The sequence below is a fragment of the Neomonachus schauinslandi genome, chromosome 1, assembly GCF_002201575.2.
Source record: "Neomonachus schauinslandi chromosome 1, ASM220157v2, whole genome shotgun sequence".
Classification (NCBI taxonomy): Eukaryota; Metazoa; Chordata; class Mammalia; order Carnivora; family Phocidae; genus Neomonachus; species Neomonachus schauinslandi.
The window spans coordinates 110,877,412-110,901,818 of record NC_058403.1 but is presented as its reverse complement, the minus strand read 5'-3'; the positions used below and the strand labels follow the sequence as shown (position 1 = coordinate 110,901,818).

The window sequence follows — 24,407 nt, the reverse complement described above, 5'->3', positions numbered from 1 at the left end:
TAATCCCAGAGGCCTCTAATGGTCATCTAACAAAGTCTTTATGAAAAGAAGGTAATAGCAACTTTTAATTCTTAGATACTTTCTGCAGATGAAAAGAGCTGAGGAAATAAACTGTTAGCATTAAACAAAGCAGAAACTTACTCTAGCCAAATGGTGGTGAGGTAGACTTCTCAGACACATGCCCTTAATTAGGGTCATAATGGATGTCCATCTGCACTCTCTTTGTCTAGTAGTATTGAACTCACTGATAGTACCTATCAAAGGCCTAACTGAGAGAAGAATTTTTTATGGAATTTGTCTTTTTTTTTTTTTTTAAAGATTTTATTTATTTATTTGACAGAGACACAGCGAGAGAGGCAACACAAGCAGGGGAATGGGAGAGAGAGAAGCAGGCCTCCCGCGGAGCAGGGAGCCCGATGTGGGGCTTGATCCCAGGACCCCAGGATCATGAGCTGAGCCAAACGCAGATGCTTAATGACTGAGCCACCCAGGCGCCCCTGGAATTTGTCACTTTTGCAGTCTTAACTGAATAGTCTAAAATCCATCCCTGCATCAGGGCAGATCTTTAGAAAGCTGATGACATGGATCAAATAAAATTGGTCCCCATCAAATTGTTTGACTCAGATGAACTTGGCACGATTCCATCATTTTGTATTAAGAAATTCCATAAGAAGCAGCCCTAACCCCTTGAATTTATCTTTTTTTTTTTTTTTTTTAAGATTTTTATTTATTTAACAGAGATAGAGAGCACAAGTAGGCAGAGCGGCAGACGGCAGACAGAGGGAGAGGGAGAAGCAGGCTTCCCGCGGAGCAGGGAGCCCGATGCGGGGCTCGATCCCAGTACCCTGGGATCATGACCTGAGCCAAAGGCAGCCGCTTAACCGACTGAACCACCCAGGCGCCCTCCATTGTATTTATCTTAATGTAACTAACATTTTAAAAATTATTTGTCTTACTAGAAGGGTCCGAAGATAGAGATATTTACAACTTATTATCTTGCTTTAGTATGTATGTTTGCACTAGAATTGTTTCACTTGTTCTCATTACTAGAATAATCATCAAAATGAATTCTAAACAGTTAAATCAGGTAGCAGATACCTTCAGGAAAGCTAAACCCCATCATTCGGTCAGCCAGCCAGCCAGCCAGCCAGCAGGTTTTTCTGAGCACTGTTCATGTGCTTATTTGCCACCAATATGCCTACTTGGTAAAGAGTCTCTTCAATCTTTTGCCCATTTTTTAATTGGGTTCTTATTAATAAATTTTGAAAGTTCTTGATATATTCTGGAATATAAGTCCTTTATCAGATATGCATGGTGCAAACATTGTCTTCTAGCCCATGACTTGTTTATTCTTACCAATGTCTTTGAAAGAGAAGAAATTCTTAATTTTGATGAAAACCTATTATTATTTTTTTTTATGAATTGTGCTTTTGATGTTGTAAAATTTTGTAGTGTTATGTTTTAAATTTAGGTCTAAGTGGTTCATTTTTAGTTAGTATTTGAATTTGGTGCAATGGTTGCATCAATATTCTTTTCTATTTTTTTGCGTATGGGTATCTAATTGTTCCAGCACCATTTGTTGAAGATTATCCCCTTTCTTTCTTTCTTTCTTTCTCTCTCTCTCTCTCTCTTTCTTTCTCTCTCTCTTTCCTTCTTTTTCTTTCTTTCATTTATTTGACAGAGAGAGACACAGCGAGAGAGGGAACATAAGCAGGGGGAGTGGGAGAGGGAGAAGCAGGCTTCCCGCGGAGCAGGGAGCCCGATGCAGGGCTCGATCCCAGGACCCTGGGATCATGACCTGAGCCGAAGGCAGACACTTAACGACTGAGCCACCAAGGCGCCCTTTCTTTCATTTTTTTAGCTGAAGTATAGTTGATACATGTTACATTAATTTCAGGTGTACAACATAGTGATTTGAACTCTATATGTTATACTGTACTCACTGCAAGTGTAGCTACCATCTGTCACCATACAACACTATTACAATACCATTGACTGTGTGCCCTATGTTGTACCTTTCATCCCTGTGACTTATTCATTATATAACTGGGAACCTGTACCTGCCACTCATCTTCACCCCTTTTTGCCTCTGACAACCACGAGTTTGTTCTCCATATTTATGCTGTTTCTGCTTTGCTTTGGCTTTTAGATTTCACATAAATGAAATCTTTTGATATTTGTCTTTGTCTGACTTATTTCACTTAGCGTAATACCTCTAGGTCCATCCATGTTGTTGCAGATGGTAAGATCTTATTCTTTTTTTTATGGCTGAGTAATATTACTCTGTGTATGTGTGTATGCATACACCACATTTTCTTTATCCATTCATCTATCAGTGGACACTTAACATTGCTTCTATATCTTGGCTATCATAAATAATGTGGAAGTCAACATCAGGGTGCATATATCTTTTTGAATTAGTGTTTTTGTTTTGTTTGGATAAATACCCAGTAGCAGAATTACCAGGTTTTATTGTATTTCTATTTTTAATTTTTGAGGAACCTCTGTATTGTTTTCCACAGTGGCTGCACTAATTTATATTGCCACCATCAGTTCACTAGGGCTCCTTTTTCTCCACATCCTTGTCAACACATATTGGTGTTGAGTTGTATACTTTATGTATTTGGTTATTAACCTCTTATCAGATAAATCATTTGCAGATATTTTCTCCCATTCAGTAGGTTGCCTTTTCATTTTGTTGATCATTTCTTTCACTCTGCAAAAGCTTTTTATCTTGGGGTAGTCCCAGTAGTTTATTTTTGCTCTTGTTTCCCTTGTCTGAGGAGACCTAGCTAGAAAAATGTCACTAAAGCCAATGTCAAAGAGAATACTGCCTATGTTTTTTTCCTTGGAGTTTTATGATTTCAGGTCTCACATTTAGATTTTTAATCCATTTTGAGTTTATTTTTGTGTATGGTATAAGAAAGTGGTCCAGATGCATTATTTTGCATGTAGCTGTCCAGTTTTCCCAGCACCGTTTGTTGAAGAGACTGTCTTTTTCCCATTGTATTTTCTTACCTCCTTTGTTATAGATTAATTGACCATATAGTTGTGGGCTTCTTTCTGGGCTCTCTATTCTGTTCCAATAATCTATGTGTCTGTTTTTGTGCTGGTGCCATCCTGTTTTGATATTTATTGAGTGTTTTTTATTATGAAAGGGTATTGATTTTGTCAAATGCAGTGTTAACTGCATTCCATAATTTTTTTTTTAAAGATTTTATTTATTTGACAGAGAGAGAGAGAGAGCACAGGCAGAGGGAGAGGGAGAAGCAGGCTCCCTGCAGAGCAAGGGAAGCCCAGTGTGGGACTCAATCCCAGGACCCTGGGACCATGACCCAAGCCGAAGGCAGTCACCCAACCAACTGAGCCACCTAGGCGCCCCTGCATTCCATAAGTTTTGATATGTTTTGTTTTCATCATCTCAAAGTATTTTATAATTTCCTTGGTGATTTCTTTTTTGACTCATTGGTTATTTTGGATATGCTGTTTAATTTGATGTATTTCTGAATTTCCCAAATTTCCTTCTAATATTGATTTCTAACTTCATTTCATTGTGGTTGGAGAAGTTTGTATGATTTTAGTACCTTTAAAGTTACTGAGGATTGTTTTATGCCCTAACATCTGGTCTACCCTGGAGAATATGCACTTGAGAAGAATGTTTATTGTTGAGTTGAATGTTTTATAGATGTCTGTTAGGTCTAGTTAGTTTATAGTTTTGTTCAAGTCTTCCATTTCTTTGTTGATCTTCTGACTCGTTCTATCCATTAGAGAGAGTGGGGCATTGAAGTTTCCAACTATTGTTGAATTATGTGTTTCTCCCTTCACTTTTTTCAGTTTCGCTTCATGTATTTTGGAACTCTGTGATTAGGTGCATATATGTTTATGGTTCCTATATCTTCCTGATGGAAAACATTATAAAATGTCTTTCTTTGTCTTAGTAAGAATTTTAATCTTTCAGTTTTGTACTGTTTGCATGATATATCCTTTTCCTTTCATTTCCAACCTATGCGTGTCTTTGAAAAGTTTGATTCTCTTATAGAAAGCACATAGATGGATCATGTTTTTTAATCCATTCTGCCAATCTCTGGTTTTTGATTGGGATGTTCAATCTGTTTACATTTAATGTAATTATAAAGTAGGGTTTATATGTGCCACTTAATTTGTTTTCTATCTCTTACGTCTTTTTTATTTTTTCAATTCCTGCCTTTTTTTGTGTTAAATGGGTATTTTCTAGCATGCCTTTTTAATTTCCTTGTTGTTTCTTCTGTATTTTTTAGTTATTTTCATAGTGATGGTCCTGCTATTGCAATTAACATTTAAAGTTAAACAGTGTAGTTCAGATTAGTACTGAGTCACTTTAAATATCATATAAAAATTTTGGTCCAATATACCTTTATTCCCTACCTCTTTTATCATGCTCTTGTACTATTATTGTCATACAAATTGTATCTTTATATAAGTCCATTAACAAATTATTTTTTTATGCAGCTGTCTTTTAAAGCAAACAGCAGAAAAGAGTTAGAAATAAAAATATCTTTGGAGACTCACTCTCCTTACCTTTCTGAGTCTCCTGGCCATATCTATACTCTCTATGTTTTCAGTAAACTCTGCTCTCACTTCCTCTCAGCTCGTGTTTGATTTCTATCCTGTGTGAAGCCAAGGACCCTCTTGGCTGGTCCTGTGGGATCCCACTCTGGGTCCTTGGACCCAGGCAGCCTGCATCAAAAGTGTGGACTGCTGGGGCACCTGGGTGGCTCAGTCGTTAAGCGTCTGCCTTCGGCTCAGGTCATGGTCCCAGGGTCCTGGGATCGAGCCCCGCATTGGGCTCCCTGCTCCGTGGGAAGCCTGCTTCTCCCTCTCCCACTGCCCCTGCTTGTGTTCCCTCTGGCTGTCTTTCTCTCTGTCAAATAAGTAAAATCTTTAAAAAAAAAAAAGTGTGGACTGCAGGGGCACCTGGGTGGCTCGGTCGGTTAAGCATCTTACTCTTGATTTTGGCCCAAGTTATGATCTCAGGGCAGTGAGATTGAGCCCTGTGTTGGGCTCCATGCTCAGTGGGGAGACCACTTGAGATTCTCTCTCTCCCTCTCCCCCTCCCCCCCTCACATGCACGCTCTCTCTCTAAAAATAAAATAAAAATCTTAAAAATAAAAAAGTGTGAACTACAGTATTCCTCAAGACTGCAGGCCAGGAATGGCTGCTGCTTCACACACTGTTCTGGTCAACAGAGGGAAGAATGCAGAAATTGAGCAAATGCGTTTAGAAACTTTCATAGCAATTTCAGAGTCACGTATGTCTGTTGAATCTAATAATAAAAATTAGGTGTCCTAAAAAAACAAAACAATACAAATAAAAATACCTTTTTAAAAAAAACTTTATTTTAGAGTGTCAGCCAGCACATAAGCATGAGTGGGGGGAGGGGCAGAGGGAGAGAATCTTAAAGTAAAATCCCTGCTTGGGGGGTGGGGGGGGTGGAGCCTGATGTGGGTCTGGATCCCAGGACCCATGAGATCACAACCTGAGCCAATACCAAGAGTTGGGCACTCTGATTGAGCCACCCAGGTGCCCAATAAAAATATCTTTATACTGTTTTCATAATACCTATGTAGTTATATTTATTGCTGCTACTTATTTTGTGTAGATTGAAGTTATTGGCTACTCTTCATTTCATTCATTTCAGCCGAAAGACTCCTTTTGATATTTTGTAGGGCCACTGACACAGATTCTCTCAGTTTCTGTTCATCTGGAAGTGTCTTAATTTCACCTTCATGTTTTTTTTTAAAGATTTTATTTTAGAGAGAAAGAGAGAGAGTGAGCAAGTGCGCGAGGGGAAGGGGTAGAAGCAGAGTCTGCACTAAGCCCGATTTGGGGCTCAATCCTAGGACTCTGAGATCATGACCTGAGCCAAAATCAAGAGTCGGTTGCTCAACTGAGTGAGCCACCCAGGCACTCCTCACCTTCATTTTTGAAGGAAGTTTAAGCTGGATACAGAATTCTAAACTCAGTTGTTTTCTCTCGCAGCCTTTTATTAATTCATCTAAGTAGATGATTATGTCAACTTACAAATTAAGAGCATCTTCCTTTGTAATCTATGTTCACTCTTTCTCTCTTCCCCACCCCCACTGCCCCTTGCCTCCCACCTTCCTTATTTCATTGCCCAGAACTTCAGTACAATGCTGAATAGATGTGGGTGAGAGTGAACATCTTTGTCTTTTTACTGTTATTCAGAAAACATTCAGTGTTTTACCAGAAAATATGTTGATTTTGGGATTTTTTTGTAGCTAACACTAATATAGAAATATTTTAAAATGTCAATATAAAATGTAAACTCAAGTTCATTCTTGGGCAGGAAAGTAGATTGAGAGCCAAAAGAAAATAAAAAATGCTTTAAAGTCACGGAAGGTGGGGTGCCTGGGTGGCTCAGTCGGTTAAGCGGCTGCCTTTGGCTCAGGTCATGATCCCAGGGTCCTGGGATCGAGCCCTGCATCAGGCTCCGTGCTCAGCGGGGAGCCTGCTTCTCCCTCTGCCTGCCGCTCCACCTGCTTGTGCTCTCCCTCTCTCTATCTCTGTCAAATAAATAAATTAAAAATCTTAAAAAAAAAAAAAAAAAGTCACTGAAAGTATCATATGGTTAAATGTAGTCATTCTCTTCCTAGTAGTCAAACACTTATAATGCATTTTAAGTGTGTTTTTTTATATTTATACCCAAGCCAGGTAGACTTTCCAGGTAGAATTTCCCTAATATTTATTACATCTTTTTTTTTTTTTACTTCTATTATTACTTTACTCGCTTTAGTAAAAAAAATTATAACATGTCATAGAAATTTCCCTCTAAATCATATTTTCATTCTGAATGAATTACAGTCTGACATATTTCAGTATATTCTTTCAGCTTCCTAGTTAAAAATAAATGACCTTTTCACACTTATAATAAAATGATGAAATAATGAACTAAACTTAAGGTTGTATTATCACTAAAATTAGGAGAGAATGTATTTAAAATTGGCTACTATTTTGAATCAAACATCTTTTGTCCCATCACTTGAAGGCATGTGTATGGTGTTCATGGAATGTTACCTGTCTGTCTGAAATAATCCTGGTTTTGAGCTTGCCTTTTTACTGTTGTTCAAATGTTACAAATTATTCTTCATGCAAGGAAAAAACATCTATAATTCAGATAAAGACTTTAGAACTAAAATGTGTTTCAGATAAAAAAAAATGTTCTTGTTACAAGTGTTTCTGCTGTCAATAATTGGGTTCTTTTCAAGGTTATTTTCCATCAAGGAAAGTCAGCTCTATTGAAATTTTTTTTTTTAAAGATTTATTTATTTATTTATTTGACAGACATAGCGAGGGCAGGAACACAAGCAGGGGGAGTGGGAGAGGGAGAAGTAGGCTTCCCACCGAGCAGGGAGCCCGATGCGGGGCTCGATCCCAGGACCCTGGCATCATGACCTGAGCTGAAGGCAGACGCTTAATGACTGAGCCACCCAGGCACCCCAGCTCTATTGAATTTTTACCATTCTTGCAGGTATATAGCTTAGAGATATACATAGGTCTGCTTACGTGTAGCCTCTCCTCTCAGAGGAAAAATGAAGTACACTTAGCTCACATATGAATGTTAAAGGGGTTTGAAGACTATAAGAAATGTAAAACTGGGGGCGCCTGAGTGGCTCAGTCGTTAAGCATCTGCCTTCGGCTCAGGTCATGATCCCAGGGTCCTGGGATCGAGCCCCACATTAGGCTCCCTGCTCGGCGGGAAGCCTCCTTCTCCCTCTCCCACCCCCTTGCTTGTGTTCCCTCTCTCTCTGTCAAATAAATAAATGAAATCTTAAAAAAAATGAAAAAATAAAAATTAAAAATTAAAAAAAAGACTGGGGTGGCTATTTAAAAGAAAAAGGAAATGTAAAACTGTGAATGGATTATGTTAGAAGTTTAATTATTTTTAACAACCAGGTGGCTAGATTTATTCCAAATATTTGTCGAATGAATGAGTGAATTAATTTGCTGAAAATCTTTAAATTTTTATTTCAAGTCTTAATCTGTTGTATTCTGTCTACCTAGAAAAATCTATATATAGAGTCATTCCTTTCTCTTCCTTGTGAAGACAAGCTCTGCTGCTCAGGCTTTCCCATTTTGTTTAAGCATATTCCCCAAGTTTCCTGGGTTCAAAAATTAGTTTATGAAGAAGAATAAAAGCTAGTGTTCTTTCATATCATTGCCATCATTCTATCCTGCCTTGTCGTAACAGCTCCAGATCTTCAGTTTCTCCTTTCCATATCAATCTAAGTAGACCAGATTGTTCTAAAATACTGCCTCAGCCATGTCAGCCCCTTATTCAGTTGCCTTCTGTGAACCCTGAGAGAGTAGACCCCATATTTGTTTCTTGGAATGGTCTTCAAGGTAGTATTGCACAATCTGGCCCTTTGTTTTCTTTCTTTTCACCTCAGATTCTCCAAGAGCAACAATAAAAATCAATAGCAATGACAGTACTCATAACTGGCACTTATTTAATATGTGCCAGGTACTGTCTTAAGCACTATTTTAAGTGTTTTACATATAGTAAATCATTTAATCCTCAGAATAACTCTTTAAGTTGGGTGTATTATCAGGCTCATCTTACAGAGAAGTTAACTTGCCTAAGTTTATACAACTTGTATATAACAGTCAGAATTTGAATCTAGGTAATCTTGTTCCAAGAGTTTATATTTTTAACTTCTCTGCTGATCTTCCTTTCAGTAACATTCTTCTTTATTTAGTAACATCAACTCTGTTTTATTTTGTTTTGTTTTTAATAGGCCTTGCTAGGTTCTGACTTTTGTTCTTTCTCTTTCCTATCATATGAGAAATTTCCCTCAACTCTTTTCTACTGTTAGCTCAAATTTCTTTTCTTTGTTAAAGTGTAATTCATGTCCCATAAAATCTGTGATAGGCATTTCAGCCCACTAAGTATTTCCCCTCTAAGTTTCCATAAACTCTATGACAATATTTTAGCACTTTTCTTTTGGCTTAAACTCTGTTTGCATATAGGTTTCGTTTGACCACAAGGTTTTACGATCATGTTGTCTAAGTTTTGATGATTTATCGGTTCAGTTCCTTTCCCACACATTTGTAAAACATTAAGTAAGACTCATAATTTTGGTTCTCCTCCTGATTCATTGGGAAACCCCATGCTTCTCTGTCTAATCAGATAAAATTATGTTCAAAATCTCAGCTCTGCCTAAATGTGATTGTAGGGCACTTTTGCTTACCCATTTTTCCTCATTTCTAAAATATAGAGCAGAATACCTACTTTGTTGAGGTGTATTAGGTATTAGAGATAATAATATATAAACCATTAGCATATAGAAGCTTCCTTTATTCATTATAGCTTTTAGTCTGGAGCCTTGTTACATGTATCCTATTGATAGTTTCCCCCCAACTTCTCATGCCTTCGTATCCCGTAAAAGATCTCTACTTAATGATCTTGACAGCTCAATCAGTCCTTCTTACAGGACTTGTTTTAATAGTGTTAGTATTACCAGTTTGTCTAGTCTAGAAGTAAGATGAACTGTTGTGTCATTTCCAGGGTTCCTTTTAGAACTTTACTGAAGGTTTTTCCATTAGCAGTTTGCAATCTTCTGACATGCTGGCTACTTACTATATATAACAAGCCAGCAGTCCCATATTTCTCCAGAACTCTTGGATAGGTGCCGCCTGGTCTACATAATTTAGTTGTATCTAATTTGTTTATTAGATGTAAAATATTTAGAACATTTACCACAATTTGAGCTAATAGCTCTGATCAGTCTCCTTAAAAAGACAGATTGGCAATACAAATCAGAAGGCTTTTTCATGAAATTTTCAGTTTTGATGTCTCTTGGAATTTAGGTTTGTTCACGGTGCATGCTTTTTATTTGACACCATTTTTGAGGTTGCATTTTATGAATGTGTAACTTTGCACATGTTTACTAAATGATTTAGGTTTTATTTCTGCCTCGTGTTCTTAAAAATAACCAGCTGCTGCATAGTTAAAAACGTAATTTAATTTGACTGACGCATGAGTTTTGTAGTTCATAAACATGGATATAGTTTCCTTGTTTGTATTCGTAAGTCTGTTGGTCCATATGTTAATGTGTTTCTTGATTTAATTTTAATACTTTATTTTAGAGATCAATTAAAACAACAAACGCCTTAGGGAAGACTTCTTGTTGAATTTTTGAAAACATGTTTGTAATTTTTGGAATTCACACTTGTACGTTCAAAATTCCTGCCTATTTTAGTGGTTTTCTAAGTTTTCTATTTTAAGAATTTTATTATTTTTGTTGGTAGAGAACAGCTTTTGATATTGATATAATATTATATTGTATTTATGGAAACAATTGCATTTTGGATGTGTGAAGGAAACATTTCTCCTCAGTTGCTCCATGCAGTTTTAAGAATCTAATGGCTAGATCTAATTACATACGTAGCAGGTTGTTGTAAATCCAGTAACTTATATTGGTGGCTCTTAACATTTGGGGGTTCAGAAAGCCTTTTATAAAATTGATGATGGCTTTATCCCTTACCAGAAAAGCTCACACATAGACAACGGCAGGAGATTTAAGGACCCCATGAAAAGTTTTTGGGTTTTTTTTTTTTTGAAATGGGATAGTACATGTATACGTAAGTATAATATAAGGCACTATACAAGATCTTTAAGAAAAATGAAAACAAATTGATATAAATACTCTAAGCAGGGAGGAGTTATATGGGTGCTTGAAAAAACACGCACAGTAGGGCATGGAACAGGGCAGGCTTCATGGAGATAATGGAATTTGAAGTCCCAATAGGCATTCAGAAGACAAAGCCTATTCCAAGCAGTTATAATAGTATGAGCAAATAGAGAGACAAGAAAGTACCTGACCTCTTTGGATATCCATGAGTATTGAGATCTCTTTGAGGATAATGATTGTTTCTGATTCACCTTTGAGTTCTACACTGTGCTGCACCGTACCTTATGTAATTTTATTTTGTAAACTCAACAAATACTAATTGAATTGAACTTTTTTTTTTACTCTTCATCATGGTTCCTGAGACCACCTTTCTGTGTGTCCTATCATGTTGTATCTTTGCTCACAAATGTATATTTTGCAGCGAAACAAGTTAAATCATGTAATTTCAATGACTGTGCATTAATTGGCTTTAAAAAGAAAGCTAAAAGTTGTTTTTTTTTTTGTATTAGAAGAGAACAGCTTTTGATACAAATTTTATATTTCTTAAATTGTATCTCTGGGAATAGTTGTTTTTTGAATGTCTTAAATGTTTCTCCTCAGTTACTGGGTTAGCTTTTTGGGAACAGTTAAAATGGTCACTAAAGCATCAAATAAACTAATAGGAACCCCAATCAAGTATACTTTTGTTTAACTAAAAGCTAAGCGAAGTCTCTCCTCCTATGGCAATAGAATGAATAAATAATAGATTAATGTATATAATAAATAAGAAATAAGATTTAGAAACTATAATATCTTCTTAAGAGTATTTTTTCCCCTCCCCTTGAAAAAGCAGTATGTGGAAGAAGCTTTGGAGCTAGCATTTTCTCAGTTTTAGCTGGATACTTAAAAATGCACATATAAACAAAAAAAAAATAGCAAACTTTCTTGATTATTGACATTTTCTTGCAGGACTGCAAAACATTCCTTGTAACAGTTTTGTTGGCTGGTTAATTTTCCTGCTGTATTCCTAACATTAGAGCAGTAGGTCCTGTGTTGGTAAACTATGCTACTTTAATCAGTTTTTTAAAAAATCTCTGCGTTATTTTCTTTCTTGTGTTTTTAATGTTATAATGTGGGCTATTAATTTGAGTGCACATTTTATACATTTACTCTTGAATGAGTAATATTTAGTGAGTTCCTACTCTGTGAGGCTGATTCATAGGTGCTGTTAATTCCTTGAGGCACTCTTATGTCCTATAGACTGGGTTTTGTTTTGTTTTTTTTTTCAGTGATAGGATAATATTATTCTGATTAATCCACATGAAGAAAAATAATTTGTCCAAGTTTATCCCCCTAAGAAGCATCAGAGGTAGATTTGAATGCCCAAGGGCTGATGACTCTTGAACCTGATCATAGCAAGTCTCTACCTGTTGGAGCTAGATGGGTTTATTGCTTTGGATCCTTTTAGTATTTTAGCTTGTATCTGTCCTTTATTTGCTTCTCATTCACTTCATGCCATGAATGAAATCAAGAAGATATCCAAAGTCATTGATAATCAGTTGTAAAACATGTTATGTTTCAAGAACATACTTGGGATCCATTCTTACATATATACATAATCTAGTCCTAGACACATGCTGATTTATGTTGAAATTGAGGGACTGTATGACAAAGCACTCTCTTCCTCATATTGTGATTGTTTTCTGACTTGCAGGTTTTAAATGCCCAGAGAGCAGGATACAAAGCAGCCATAGTTCACAATGTTGACTCTGATGACCTCATTAGCATGGGATCCAACGACAGTAAGTACAGGTATCACTTTTCTTCTCTCCTGTTTGACAGATCTTTTGAAACTAAAACTTAAGATTTTTTTCCCTCTCGTTTTCTGTTTAAAAGGCAAAATTTCTTTTCTTTCAGAAAGGTAACTCATCTGAACCCTCTTGGGACAATTTTATTCATACTGAAGTGGAACTGACTTATTCTTTTCTGAATAGTTAGTTGTTTTGTTTTCTTTTACCTTTGTGTTTCATTTTAGAAGATGTGTTGATATTTCAGCAAAAACAGAGAGAAAACCAAAGCTTTAAATAGAGATAAACATGCTGAGTTAAGGATCCCACAGAAGAATTCTGGTGATTTATTTATAGATTTACAATATTAAATATTAGGATATATGTCTATACTAAGTAGCTACTGTATTCTTATAGAATTTCAAAGCCACCTACTTGTGCTTTTTTTTTTATTTTATTTTTTTAAATTTTATTATTTTTTTTTTAAGATTTTATTTATTTGTGAGAGAGAGAATGAGGGACAGAGAGCATGAGAGGGAGGAGGGTCAGAGGCAGAAGCAGGCTCCCTGACGAGCAGGGAGCCCGATGCGGGACTCGATCCTGGGACTCCAGGATCATGACCTGAGCCGAAGGCAGTCGCTTAACCAACTGAGCCACCCAGGTGCCCCCCTACTTGTGCTTTCTTACACCAGTTGGTTATTAGCTTCTTAACATACATTGACATGCCTGTAGCTTTTCATTCAAAATGGGAATATTTTCCCTTATTCTCTACTAAATATTAGCTTGTAGGGAAAATGAGCCAATTTTAACCAATTTTAAGCAGTGACTTTTAAGCTGTACACTTTCACTTAATTTGGCGAGAATGATAAAGGTATCTTTTGTTATGTTAATGTGTGACTTTGGGACTCCATCTGAGGATGAGGGCTGGCTGCCAGGAGAACCAACCCTGTGAGCTTTCAGTCCCACCCCCCTGATCTCTGGGGAGAGGCAGAGGACTGGAGGTTGAATAGATCTCCAGTGGCCAGTGATTTAATCAATTGTGCCTGTGTAATGGAGCCTCCATAAAAACCCAAAAGGACAGGGTTCAGAGAGCTTCTAGGTTGGTGAACACATGGAGATTTGGGGAGAGTTCTGTGCCCGGAAAGGGCTTGGAAGCTCCACGTCCCTTCTCACATACCTTGCCCTATGCATCTCTTTCATCTGGCTGTTCCTGAGTTATATTCTTTCATAATAAACTGATAATCTGGTAAGTAGATTGTTTCTCTGAGTTCTGTGAGCCACTCTAGCAAATTAATTGAACCCAAGGAGGGGGGTGTCAGTGGAACCTCTAACCTATAGCTGGTGGATCAAAAGCACAGGTGATAACCTGGACTTAAAACTGGTGTCTAAGGGTTGAGGGCAGTCTTGTGAGACTAAACCTTTAACCTGTGGAATCTGTTGCTATCTCCAAGTAGATAATGTCAGAATTGAGTTGAGTTGTTCCATGGTGTGGGGGAGATCCCCCACATATCCACTGAAAATTGGGTTCAGAACCCAAAACACACTGCCAACATTCATGATTGAGTATTTTTTTTTTTTTTAAGATTTTATTTATTTATTTGACAGAGAGAGACACAGCGGGAGAGGGAACACAAGCCGGGGGAGTGGGAGAGGGAGAAGCGGGCTTCCCGCCGAGCAGGGAGCCCCATGTGGGGCTCGATCCCAGGACCCTGGGATCATGACCTGAGCCAAGGGCAGACGCTTAACCTACTGAGCCACTCAGGTGCCCTGAGTATTTTATTTTTGTTTTTCTTCTAGCACATAACCATAATACCTCTGGCTACTAAGTGCCATTGAGTCTCCCATGCAAGAAAGAGCTTGGAGGAAAGGGCAGACATAAAGCTATGGACTGGTATCCTACATTGGAATATATTTAAGACTTTTAAATAACTAGATCCTCAACAGGAAATATTTTGGAGTCCTTGACTAAATTTTTTGTAGCTTAAGATAGTATTCGTCATTGTTGTTTGAGTAGAACCCTTTTCTTCTTACCCCTAGTAGAATCTGAGGCAAAATTATAATTTATAAAAAGTAAAACTTGGTAATAAGATCCTTTGTTAATTTCTATATATTTTTAAAATTATTATTTAACATTCTAGATGATTAAATCATTATAATGCATGAGGTACCCTTAGGAGGTTCTAGCATTTCACAAAAAGTTTGACAGTCACTGCTGGGAATTAGAGGAATTGATGAAGGTACTTTATTTGCCAAATAAACTAGTTCTGTTGGTACTGCAGATTTGACACAATTTTCTTCTTTAACTATCTCTCTTAAAAAAAAAAATACACACACACATGGTCAGTAACTTTTGTTACCTATATACATTACTAGCAAAATGGAAAGCAGAAATACTCAAGAAATAGGTGTGAATTTAAATTGAAGCTCTCACTTGTATTAGCTGTATAACTTTAAGCAAGCTACTTAACTCCTTGTGTGTTTTGCTGAAGGCCTGAGCCCAGTGTTTAGCAGGCTTCAAGACCTGCTCAGGCGTTTTGAATTAAACAGATTCATATTCTAAGCTATTTACTCTTTTTACATGTTTTCAATAAAAATTTTGTAAGCAGAAAGTGCCAGTTCCCTCTAACACCTGTTTTGTCTTTGTAATACCATGAAACCTTTTTGTGGTAATCATGTCAGTTGCTAAGGAAAATATGCTAAATGTTAAAAGTAGCACATAACCGTGTAATCCTGTTGTTGCCATGGAAATGTTCCAACTGAGCTATTACATTTCAAAGATTGCTCAGAATTTTGGTTCTTTATTGCTTGGATTATTTCTATGATATTTTGCTGTGTCCTTGTGTATGTGTGTTTTGGGCATTTCATATATTCAGAAACAAATGTAAAGATCTTTCCCATTTTCATCTTTGCTCTTACTTGGTAGAGGAAAGGAAAGCATGGATTCATTAAAAGAGGCATGTATCTATCCCCCCTTTTTAAGGCTTAGTCTACAACCACAAAGAATATTGCACATGTTCTCCTAAGAGCAGACATTCTAGTATCTGGAAATAAAAGGAAGTCTTAAAAGCCCCTTGCGGCCAACATTTCACACAAGGAATTTGTCTGTTTTTATTTCAGCTAGGACATAGGATGGGTTAACTCAGTGAGCCAATAGTATTTATCATCTTCAGAAGGCAGCAGAATGTGATGGAGAAAACCTCAACTTAAGAACCAGGAAATGTGGGTTTATTCTTCTAGGTTAGTTAATATATGAACTTTGGGAAAGTTACTTAACCTTTTAAGCCCTTTACTTCCATCTGTAAAGGTGTGAGTAATTTTAGTTTTTATTTGACCTGACAAGGTTGTGAAGATCTGCCATCCCATGCCAGAGTTGCAAGAGCCTAGATTAGGAGGCAGAGCCTCAAGTTTGAGTCTCGGCTGTGCAAATTCCTAACTGTATAACCAGGGCAGGTTATCAATATGTCTGGGTTTGTTTCTTCTCCTTTTTTCCTTGCTGTCTTCCTTCAACAAATATTTTTTGACAGCCTGCTCTTCATTAGGTACTATTTTAGGCACCATGACTACAGTAGGGAATGATACAGTTTAAGGCCCTGCTCTCCTATCTTTCAGTGAAGTAGCAGAATGCAGTCGTTAACAGTGTGGCTTTTAGGTACTGCCTGCTAGGGTTTGAATTGCAACTGGATCACCTGCTAGCTGTGTGACCTTGGGAATGTTACCTTACATCTCTGTAGGCCTCACCTTTCTGATCTGTAAAATGGGAATGATAATAGTACTTAACCCATTGGGTTGTTGTTGAGGATTGAATGAATTCAGACATAAAAAGCATCTAGAAGATTGCCTGTTTCTTAGTGGTAAGTTACTTAGCTTTTATTTAATAATTATATTATGTATTATATATTATGTAATAGCAGCAATAATAATAATTTATGGCTACTCAGCTATTATTACTGCTCTTACTACATTCTAGGGTGGGAGAGAGGGAATGAACACATAATCAAAGAGATATGCTGTATATCAGGTAGTGATAAGTGCTATAAAGAAAATCATGTCAGGGCGCCTGGGTGGCTCAGTTGATTAAAAGCAACTGCCTTCAGCTCAGGTCATGATCCTGGAGTCCCAGGATCCAGTCCTGCATCGGGCTCCCTGCTCGGCAGGGAGTCTGCTTCTCCCTCTGACCCTCCCCTCTCTCATGCTCTCTCTCTCAAATAAATAAATAAAATCTTTAAAAGAAAAATCATGTCAGGCTGAAGGGATATAGAGTGGCAGGGATGAGAGGAGGGTGGCCATTTTAGATAGGGTGGCCAGAGAAGGCTTCTATAAGGCTTTGACATTTAAACATAGGTCTACAGCGAGAGACTGAGCCATGCAGATTTCTGGAGCAGTGTTCCAAGGAAAGGAACAGCAAGCAAATGCAAAGGCTCAAAGATAAAGCCTATTTGGTGTTTTCAAGGTGTGACAGAAAGCCACAGTGGCTAGAGTATAGTGAGTAAGGCAGAGAGAGTGGCAGAGGATAAGGTTAGAGAAGGGGCCGGTGGTAAGATCATGTTGGGTATTTATAGGACTTTGGAATTTGTTATGTGTAGCTTTTAAACAGAGATGTGAGGTGATCTTTTATTTTAAAAGGATCACTTCGGCTGTTCTTTGGAGAATAGATGGAAGGTGAAAGGTGGGCAGGAGTGCCAACAAAGAGACAAGTCAGAACGTTGCTGCAATAGCCAGGCCAGAGGTGATGGTGATCTGGAGTATTAGCAGTGACTGTGATGAGAAGTGATAGAATCATGGCTCTGTTTTGAAGTTGATAGGATTTGATAGAAGAAAGAGGAAAGGGAGGAGTCAAGAATGATTCCAAGGTGTACAGCCTGAGAAACTAGGTGAATACAGAATGCTGTTTACAGAGAGGAGAAAGACCAGGAGTGGAGCTGATTGAGAGGAAAGAGAGAGTGAGAGTTCCATTTGAGATACATTAAGTTTAAAACATCTATTAGGCAATCAAGTGGAGTTATTGGACAGGCAGTTGGATATATGAATCTAGAGATATTGGAGTTGGCCATCTAAATTGTAATTTGTCTAGGATATCGTGACAATACTATTGCAGTGTATATTTCAGAGTTGTTTTGTGGATCAGAATTAAAATTTAGTGTTTTTTTTTTTAAGTATTTTGTGAACTAGAACATGTTTGGTTTTTTTTTTTTTTTTTTAAAGATTTTATTTTTTTTGACAGAGAGAGACACAGCGAGAGAGGGAACACAAGCAGGGGGAGTGGGAGAGGGAGAAGCAGGCTTCCCGCGGAGCAGGGAGCCCGATGCAGGGCTCAATCCCAGGACCCTGGGATCATGACCTGAGCCGAAGGCAGACGCTTAACCAACTGAGCCACTCAGGCGCCCTGGTTTTGTTTTCACTAGATAAATAATATTGCAAAGTCTCCAAGATGGCTTTTCATATTTGCATACATTTCTCCCTTCTTCTGACTAAAGTGAGGAACTTTTTACATATCTGTAGACATCATAACTCAAAGAAGTTCTGTTACTTCCAATAATTATTGACATGACAGGATATCTGAGGTGTATCATTGAGTGGAAGGAAGCTTATACTTTTTTCCATTATTATATGGTCCCACTGATATAAAAATTGTGATTAAATATTCCTTTACCAACCACTTTGGTTCCTGCCCTCCTGGGGCTTATATGGGGGCATGTGTATGTGAAAGAGGGGCAGGGATGGGAAGAGAGGGAGGAAAGGAGAGAATGAGCAGAATGAATGATTATATTTGCGTAAAACAAAACAATCTAGAAGTGAAAAAAATGTACTCTACCAAGGATACCAAGATTTTATAACTTTAGAACTTGTTTTTATGGGGCGCCTGGGTGGCTCAGTCAGTTAAGTGTCTGCCTTCGGCTCAAGTCATGATCTCAGGGTCCTGGGATAGAGCCCTGCGTTGGGCTCCCTGCTCAGTGGGGAGTATGCTTCTCCCTCTCCCTCTGCCTGCCCCCGCCCCCTGCTCATGCTCTCTCCCTCTCTCTCAAACAAATAAATAAAATCTTTAAAAAAAATTAGAAAGTGTGTCCTGCTAATGTTTAAAAAAAACCAAAAACTTGTTTTTATAAGGATTAAAGAAAACACATCTGCAGGTGCTTAGGTTGGAGGGGAGGGGTTGAAAATAAAGGGGAAGGTACAAGGAAATTTTGGGGGTGATATAACATTCTGTATCTTGTTTGTGGTGGTGGCGGTTACATAACTGTATGTGTTGAAACTCATAGAACTGTTTATTACTTCAAATAAAACCTTTGTATTTGGGTGGGAAGGATAATGGTTGTTTGGTTTTCTTGTATCCCCCCCCTTTTTAAAATAACAAATTTGCATTTAAAAAAGAAATACAGAACAAAGTTATTGTGAAAAATGTAATGAAAATAAATGGACTTTCTCTAAAGCCAAATTTGTTAAATTAACTCACAGCTAAAAATAAGGCTGCTTTTTCTATTGTAAATTTAAGAGGATCTTCCTGAGTAATGGGTAATTTTTACAAACTTCTCTTTTGTTGGCACTTGATTTTGGTTTTATAAATAGGTATATAAGAGTCCAGTTTCTTAAGACACCAAACAACACAAAGCTTTACCATGAACTCCAGGCTTAGGAGGAAGTAGAAATTTACTCGGCTTTCCTATTCTGTGCCCTTTCTCAACTTCTGTCAGCCCTTCACTCTGGAAAGCCATAGATACGTGGTACCATTTTTGAGACTTCTGTAAAGTGGTCTTTTCTTACATTCTTTGGCTTATACGTCTCCTGGGAATGGGTATGTAAAAAAAGCTTTTTCACTTTTTCATTTAAGTTATATGTGGAAAGAAAACTTAAAATTTCTTTCTCTTTTCTAAGAGTTAATTATGTCTTTAGAAGAATAAATCAAAAGGAAATTTTAAAAATAATTATATCTAATCTTCATAGGACTGTTGAGATAGTATGATAATGTATGTATGCAAAATGTTAGCTTTTGTTATTGTAAATGTAATAGTATTTCTCAACCACTGTGATTGATGATGGTATAAATCTGCAATCAGGAAAATCAACCAATTTAAATTGATTGTAATTATTTCCAGTTGCATTTGCTGCTATTATGAAGAAAGTAAAGTTGATTGTACACGGAGTATGGGATTTTAAGAATAATTTTATTATTATTTTATACAGTTGATGTGCTAAAGAAAATTGACATTCCATCTGTCTTTATTGGGGAATCATCAGCTAATTCCCTGAAAGATGAATTTACATATGAAAAAGGGTAAGTAATGGATATAAAAAATAATCATGTAGCTTAATATTCTTTATATTAGGGTAGAACTATATTAGTTGTAACCAAGGTTATGTTTTAAAATGAACTCTGCTGTGCTAAATTATCTCTTAAGTCATTATGATTTGAAGACTCTATTGTAATATTTTGTCTGTGCATGATTACATTTTGAAAATATACTCATGCTAGAAAGCCTAAGGCACCCATGTTGCCAAAAAGATACCAGACTTTCAGGGCATCTGGGTGGCTCAGTCGGTTAAGTGTCTGCCTTTGACACAGGTCATGATCCTGGGGTCCTGGGATTAGATTAAGCCCCGCGAGGGCTCCCTGCTCAGCGGGAAGCCTGCTTCTCCCTCTTCTTCTACCCTTCTCCTTGCTTGTGCTTACGTGCACTCTCTCTCAAATAAATAAATAAATAAATAAATAAGTATAAATAAATAAGTATAAATAAGTAAATAAAAAAGTAAGTAAATAAGTAAATAAATATCTTTAAAAAAAGTACCAAACTTTCCCTTTTATAGATCAGTCAAATCGTTGGTATTTAGTAACAGTATGATTTACATTTATATGACACTTTTCATTAAGACATATTTATATTTTATTAAAAAGAGATTTGTTATAAACACAATCCAAAACACAGTGTGCTATTGACTTAATTTTTACAAAGACAAGAAGTTTGTTTTCAAGTTTAAAAGGTTTCATTTGGAATAAAAACTTGTAAATGGAATTTCCCCTAAAATCTCATTACCAGGTTAACATAGACCAAAACTAACTGAGGCCCGGCTGTTTCATGTCATATAGAAAACATTGCAGTTAACACTTCAGAACTTCTTCCATGGAGCAGATAGTAGGCTGGAGCAGGCTTTTGACTAAGAGGAATAATAACAACAATATTAGTAATAAAAGCAATAATGTTTATTGAGTATTTGGCCAAGTGCCAGCACTCATGAAAGCAAGACTTTTACACTTTATCCATTCAGTTTTCACAACAACCCTAGAGGTTGTTATTATCTCTTATTATCTACATTTTCCAAAAGACGAAACTGGCACAATGAAATCCAATTTTAATTATTGGGGGGGGAATCCATGAACATTTGAATTTGAAAATGCATAAAAAGAAGAGGGAAAGTTGTTTTTTTTTATAAGATTTTATTTATTTATTTGACAGAGGGAGACACAGCAAGAGAGGGAACACAAGCAGGGGGAGTGGGAGAGGGAGAAGCAGGCTTCCCGCGGAGCAGGGAGCCGGACGCGGAGCTCCATCCCAGGACCCTGGGATCATGACCTGAGCTGAAGGCAGACGCTTAACGACTGAGCCACCCAGGTGCCCTGGGAAGGTTTTTCTATTAATTGTTTTTGTCATTTTCCCTACGCAGTTTCGATATTTAAAATATGTTCACCTATTATATGCTCAGAACATCTTTTTTAAGTTCCGGAATGTAATTTGGAATGTGCTTAGAAATAGTTATGTTAAGATGGTATTTTGTCAACCATGCTTGTTTAGTTAGTAGAGGGGTAAACTAATACTTTTGCCTCAATATTGTTCCCTCATTGAGAAAAATTCTGTATATATATATATTTTTAAGATTTTATTTATTTATTTGAGAGAGAGAGTGAGAGAGAGAAAGAGCACAAGAGGGGGGAGGGGGAGAGGGAGAAGCAGACTCCCCGCTGAGCAGGGAGCCCGATGCGGGGCTCGATCCCAGGACTCCAGGATCATGACCTGAGCCGAAGGCAGTCGCTTAACCAACTGAGCCACCCAGGTGCCCCAAAAATTCTGTATATTTTAATATGTGTCATAAAGAGTCTTTTTTGGGTTTTATTATAAAATCATGACTTTTTAAATTAAAAAGTAATACATGCTGGTAAAATATGGAAAAATTCAGAAATATAAAGCATTAAAATGGAAGTACCTATACTGCTCTTCTCTAACGGCAGCAGCTACTTTTTTAAAAACTTTAAATTTTCCCCATTTTTGAATACTCATATTAGTTAATGATGATGTGCTCACTAAATAGAACTATGCAGTATATAGTATTTTGTAACATGCTTTATTTACTTAATATTTGGACCCTTTCCATGGTAATACAATTCCACAAAATCCCTTATCTTAACTTGTGGGGACAGATGTATTGGGGAATTAAAAATTTTTTGGATTTTTAGATGTTAAGTACAATTCCAAATATAATTTGAGGCAGCATCCCAGAATCAAACAAATTATCTATATCTGCAGTGAATGCATGGGTATTTTATCATGTCAGTTCAGTTCAGGTTGACTATCAGATGAATTGCCAACATTATTTTTTAAGGCTTTTTAAGTTTCATAATTGTGCATAAGGGACCATAAACATGTGCACACATCTGCCTCATCCATTTGTCAGCTGGCCTTTGTCTGTCCCATGTTTGCTTGCCTACCTACCCACCCACCCATAAATTTATTCTACTTAAAAAAAATTACTTTTTTTAAAGATTTTATTTGTGGGGTGCCTCAGTTGGTTATACCTCTGCCTTTGGCTCAGGTCATGATCTCGGGGTCCTGGGACCGAGCCCTACATCGGGGTCCCTGCTCAGTGGGGAGTCTGCTTCTCCCTCTCCTGCCCCTCCTCCCTATTTTATTTATTTATGAGAGAGAGGGAGCACAAGTTAGGGGGTGGAGGGTCAGAGGGAGAGGGAGAAGCAGACTCCCCACTGAGCAGGGAACCCAACACGGGGCTTGGTCCCAGGACCCTGAGATCATGACCTGAGCTGAAGGCACAGTCTTAACTGACTGAGCCACCCAGGCGCCTCTTAAAAAAATTATTATTGAAGTATAGTTGACACACAATGTTATATTAGTATCAGGTGTACAGCATAGTGATTTGATAATTCTATACATAACTTAGTGTTCACTATGATAAGTATAGTCCCCATTTGTGATGATACAGTGTTATTACAGTACTATTGATTATATTCCTTATGCTGTACTCTTATCTTTGCGACTTATAACTGGAGTTTGTTGTCTGTTTAACCCCCTTCACCTGTTTCACCCATCACCACCCACGCTTCCCCTCTGGCAACAACTAGTTCTGTGTATTTAAGAATCTGTGTTTTTGTTTGATTTGTTTTTTAGATTCTACATATAAGTGAAATCTTTTGATATTTGTCTCTCTGTCCACTTACTTCACTTAGCATAATACCCACTAGGTCCATCCATGTTGTCACGTGGCAAGATTTCATTCTTTTTTAATGGCTGAATAATATTCTATTGTGTGTATGTATGTTTGTGTGTGTTTGTTTGTACACATACATACCACATTTTTTTTATCCATTCGTCTTTTGATGGATACTTGGGTTGCTTCCATATCTTGGCAATTATAAATAATGCTGCAATAAACATAGGGGGCATGTTTCTTTTTGAATTAGTGTATTCGTTTTCTTTAGGTAAATACCCAATAGTAGAATCACTGGATCATATGGCATTTCTATTTTTAATCTTTTAAGGAACCTCCACAGTGTTTTCCACAGTGGTTGCACCAATTAACATTCCCACCCATAGTTCACGAGAGTTCCCCTTTCTCTAACATACTAACCAATACTTATTCTACTTTTTATTATGGAAACTTCCAAGCATATTTAAAAGTAGAGAGATGAGTATAATGAATCTGATCATTTAGTTTCAAAATTATCAACACATAATCAGTTTTTTTGACTGTCCATCCTCAAACCCCACCCCCTTCAACCTCTTTCTTTCCCACACCATGATTATTTTGAAGCAAGTCCCAGACATCCTGTCATTTCTACTGTAAATATCTCAGAGTATATCACTAGAAGATATTTTTACATATAAAAACATACTATCATTGTTTTTTTGGGGGGAAAGTATACATTAATGTAATATCAACACATATTTTAGTCTTCAGATTTTCCCAACTGTCTGAAATTCTTTTTTTTAAGTATTTGTTTGAGGCAGAATCTAAGTAATGCCCATACATTGCAATGGTTCTTTATGTCTTAATTTTTTTTTTAAGTTTCTTTTAATTGAGGTGACTGTTGAGAGTGAAAAGAATTACTTTTAATGATTACATTGGGACAACAGGCATAAACCACAACTCACCCAGACAAATCAGGGCATGTGATGACACTATTTTTAATCCGTAAATTTGCCATGTGTCTTTTTTTTTTTCCCTAGTCATTTATTTATTGAAGAAATTGGGTTATTCTGTAAAATGTACCTGAACTTTTCTGATTGCATCCATGGGGTATTGAGTTTTCCTTTGTTACTTATTTTTCCTATTAATTGCTAATTAGTTCTTTAGCAAGCTAATTAGTTCCTATTAATTGCTAATTAGAGGTTTGTTTGTTTTTTAAAGATTTTATTTATTTATTTGACAGAGACACAGCGAGAGAGGGAACACAAGCAGGGGGAGTGGGAGAGGGAGAAGCAGGCTTCCTGCTCGATCCCAGGACCCTGGGATCATGACCTGAGCGGAAGGCAGACGCTTAACAAATGAGCCACCCAGGCGCCCCTAGAGGTTTGTTTTAATTCAAGTGTGATTACAGGGCCAGAAGCATAGGTAATGTAAGGATACTTTATATATGCTATTATGTATTTCCATCAGGAGACACATAGTATTTGGTTCTCTCTCTATGGTGAACAATCATTGATGATAACTTCCTAGTTCCATTAGTTCT

The 24,407-nt window shown here is 37.1% G+C and overlaps 1 protein-coding gene across 6 annotated transcripts in view; it reads left to right on the top strand.

Moving 5' to 3' along the window:
- RNF13 (ring finger protein 13) overlaps positions 1 to 24,407 on the top strand; it is a 169,388-nt gene that overhangs the window by 86,874 nt on the left and 58,107 nt on the right. For 5 of the 6 annotated variants that reach the window (XM_044920294.1, XM_044920291.1, XM_021685945.1 and 2 more), the window contains 2 exons: positions 12,385 to 12,472; positions 19,637 to 19,727. In XM_044920294.1, the coding sequence (XP_044776229.1) occupies positions 12,385 to 12,472; positions 19,637 to 19,727 (179 nt within the window). Of the gene's footprint in view, positions 1 to 12,384; positions 12,483 to 19,636; positions 19,728 to 24,407 lie in introns of all 6 variants that reach the window. The other variant, XM_044920297.1, reaches the window with a different exon arrangement.